The sequence below is a fragment of the Myotis lucifugus genome, unplaced genomic scaffold (assembly GCF_000147115.1).
Source record: "Myotis lucifugus unplaced genomic scaffold, Myoluc2.0 scaffold_189, whole genome shotgun sequence".
Classification (NCBI taxonomy): domain Eukaryota; kingdom Metazoa; phylum Chordata; class Mammalia; order Chiroptera; family Vespertilionidae; genus Myotis; species Myotis lucifugus.
Genome location: NW_005871237.1, coordinates 1,500,905 through 1,504,753, shown reverse-complemented (window position 1 = coordinate 1,504,753; position 3,849 = coordinate 1,500,905). Strand labels below are relative to the sequence as shown.

The 3,849-nt window shown below is 40.8% G+C and overlaps 1 protein-coding gene across 1 annotated transcript in view; it reads right to left on the bottom strand.

Moving 5' to 3' along the window:
* Positions 1-3,849, bottom strand: part of LEMD3 (LEM domain containing 3) — an 81,365-nt gene that overhangs the window by 45,270 nt on the left and 32,246 nt on the right. Inside the window, exon 3 of the mRNA XM_023760661.1 lies at positions 962-999. Within this exon, the coding sequence (XP_023616429.1) occupies positions 962-999 (38 nt within the window). The remainder of the gene's footprint in view (positions 1-961; positions 1,000-3,849) is intronic.

Genomic DNA, 3,849 nt, shown 5'->3' with positions numbered 1-3,849 from the left:
TTTATACATTTTTAATTATGGTTAAATTTTTAAATGGAGACCTGAACAATGAGATTCTCCTTTAGATTTCACTATTTAAACAAACCAACAAAACCATTTGGAGGCGAAAAAACACATTTTAAACCACCTGCGACTGCAGCTCTGTAACGACAACCAATGGTTGCTGAGTGACCCGGGGACTCCACTCTGACGCTGCATAATCTGGACAAGTTATCGAATCTTTCTGAACCTTGGTTTCCTCAACTGTAACACAGAGAATTCTAACACCCACTTCTTAGGGTTGTAGGATTTAGTGAGGCAATTTAGCAAGCTTGGCACCTAGCAAGCACTCAACTTGTGTGATACCAGCTGCGGAAGGAATTTTTTTTTTATTTTTATTTTTTACAGAGAGGAAGGGAGAGGGATAGAGAGTTAGAAACATCGATGAGAGAGAAACATCTATCAGCTGCCTCCTGCATACTCCCTACTGGGGATGTGCCCGCAACCAAGGTACATGCCCTTGACCGGAATCGAACATGGGACCCTTGAGTCCGAAGGCTGACGCTCTATCCACTGAGCCAAACCGGTTAGGGCAGGAATGTTTTGTTAAATCCTCACCTGAGGATAGTTTTTCCATTGATTTTTTTTTTTTTTTTAAAGAGAGTGGCGGGGAGTGAGGAGGCGGGTAGAGAGAGAGAGAGAGAGAGAGAGAGAGAGAGAAAGAAACATCAATGTGAGAGAGACACATTGATTGGTTGCCTCCTGCATGGGCCCCAACAGAGGTCAGGGATCGACCCTGCAACCCAGTATGTGCCCTTGACCAGGAATTGAACCTAAGACCCTTTGGTGCATGGGCCAACACTTTAACCACTGAGCACACTAGCCAAAGCAAGAACCTTTTAAAAATTATTATTTTTAGTTGGTAATACTTTTATCATATAAAACATGAGACAAAATATCAGTATTATCATCTTTTACTTACTTGTATTGTTCCAAATGTTTCATCAAAGGGGTTTTTTACTATCAAGAAAAAAAAGAGAGAGAACTATTAGCATAATTTAAAAATGAAAATTAGAATCCCCCTAAATAAGTCCTCTGAAATGCCAGCATGTTTTTTGCTAAAACTGAATATAAACATGCAAATAAAATGTAAAACAAACTGATGATAATAACAGTTGGGAAAAGCATTTTTTCAGACTTATTATACTTACCATTCTCACTCTGAATTTGTGGTGTTCTCCATAGTAATAGCAGGTGCTCTGATGTCAGAGCTGCTGGGTTCAAGTCCTAGCTCCATCACTTACCAGCAACGTGACCTTGAACTAACATCTACTTTGCCACTCTAAGTTGTAGTTTCCTCTTCTATAAAGAAAGGATGTAACAATGGCACCTACCTTATATTGTTGTTGTGAGGATTAAATGAGATAAATCATAAAAAATGCTTGGCATAGTCTCACACACTTAATACATGTTACCTATTGTTACTGTTAATGACTGAATCATTTGTTTCCTCTTTAACTTGGTTTCTCTTCAAAACACTTCTAAAAGCACTTACTACTTGTGCAGTCTACAACATGCTTTAAAAATGAATAATTTAGAATTCTGACTTCTAATAACTTAAAAAAAACCTTCCTAATCCTTGCTAATATTTTGGAAAATCGCAAGAAATAAATATACAGATCAAAGTACTTAAGAATTATGTCTCAGTACTAAACAATTTTGCATTTCCGATAAATATTATAAGGAAAGAATTAACCACTTTCTATCCAACCTCCCTATACTCACCCATCCTCCAGGAAAGATACCAACAAGTTTATGGCTGAATTATGTAGCATCTCTCATGATTATTATTTAGAAAATCCTCCTTATCATCTATTTTTAAATCACATGTAAAAATAGTCAAAGCTTTGATACCTGGATCTCTATAATCCAGGTCACAACTAAGACTGAGCCTACAAAGTACTTCACACTCACCACGTTTCCTTTCTGAGGTGCTTTTTTATTTTCATTTGAGAAAACAGGAAGTCCCATAGGAACCAGGAACTGCCTAATTCTGAGAAAGTTCATGTGTAAGACCAGTTTAACAAAGTACAATAAGAAAAATTTAAAAGAAGGGAAAAAATGTATCTGGCTATCATCTACAGCAGTGGTTCTCAACCTTCCTAATGCTGCGACCCTTTAATACAGTTCCTCATGTTGTGGTGACCCCCAATTTCATCGTTACAAATTGAACATAATTAAAGCACAGTGATTAATCACAAAAACAATATTGAATTATATATGTGTTTTCCGATGGTCTTAGGCGACCCCTGTGAAAGGGTCGTTCGACCCCCAAAGGGGTCGCGACCCACAGGTTGAGAACCGGTGATCCCCAGAGATTTTGCTAATAGATTTTTTAAACAATATTTTTCTATAGAGTAACAAAGTTTTAATACTGGGAAAGAAAAATTTTTGAAAGACCAAAAGTACCCAATAGGGGGAATAGAAGGAAGGAGAAATATAGCTTAAAGATTAAATAAAATGTTAAGAATTGGAACATGCTTGAAATAAAAAGACTCTTTTTAATAACATTCATTTTTATTCATGTAACATCTGAACAATTTAAAATAAAGCTATATTTAGTTAAATAAACCAAAAGATGCCCTGTCAATCTAGTTAAAATTGGTCAAACAATACTAAAAAACAAGTCTTTTATTTGCTCTTTATAAGTCTAAAATATTAAAACATAAAATTCTTAAACACTGGTTTTAATGTCTATGGAAAAAGGCAACGACAGCATTATTTTTTTACTATATACAAAAGTATTTTTTATCAAGATTATTAAATAAAAACCTAGCTCATCAAGTATCACTATGAAAGTACTAGAGGCCCAGTGCATAAAATTCATGCATGGGTAGGGTCCCTAGGCCTGGCCAGTGATCAGGGCCGATTGGGGCCTCCCAACTGCTGGCCGTGGGCTTCCTTCATTCTGTGCTGCCCCCTGGTGGTCAGAGCACATCATAGCAAGCGATCGAACTCCCAAAGGAATACTTTGCATAATAGCCATCTACACTAATAAAAGAGAAACATGGTAATTAGCCGTACCTCCGCTACCCTTCCCATTGGCTAATCAGGGAGGTATGCAAATTAACTGCCAGCCAAGATGGCGGCCGGCAGCCAGGCAGCTTGAAGCGAACATGAGGCTTGCTTGCTTCAGTGACAGAGGAAGCCAACATTCCCCACCTGCCTTGCCGGCCTCTGATCTTGCAGTTTGAAACATTGTTACAAATATAGAAGCTAAACAAAACCCCAGAAACCTGCTTTCAGCCAGCCGGGATCTCAGAATTGGAGTTGAAACAGTGTTTCAATTATAGAACCCAAACAAACCAGATACCTGCTTTCAGCAGCCGAGGCCTCAGAGCTGGAGCCAGGCCTCAGAGCTAAAGCTGGCCCAGAATAAAAAAGAAAAAGAAAAAAAGGACAGGTTGGGAGCTTCAGTCACCCGCCAGCCTGAAAACGGCCCTCAGCCCCTCACCCAGACTGGCCAGGCACCCCAGTGGGGACCCCCACCCTGAAGGGGGTGTGACCAGCTGCAAGCAGCCATCATCCCCTCACCCAGGCTGGCCAGGCACCCCAGTGGGGACCCCACCCTGATCCAGGACACCCTTCAGGGCAAACCAGCCGGCCCCCACCCGTGCACCAGGCCTCTATCCTATATAGTAAAAGGGTAATATGCCTCCCGGCACCGGGATCAGCGTGACAGGGGGCAGCGCCCAAACCCCCTGATCACCCTGCGGCTCTGTGTGTGACGGGGCGGGGCCTAAACCTCCCTATCTGCCCTGCTCTGTTTCGTGACAGGGAAGGCGCCTAACCCCTGATCAGCCCTGCTCT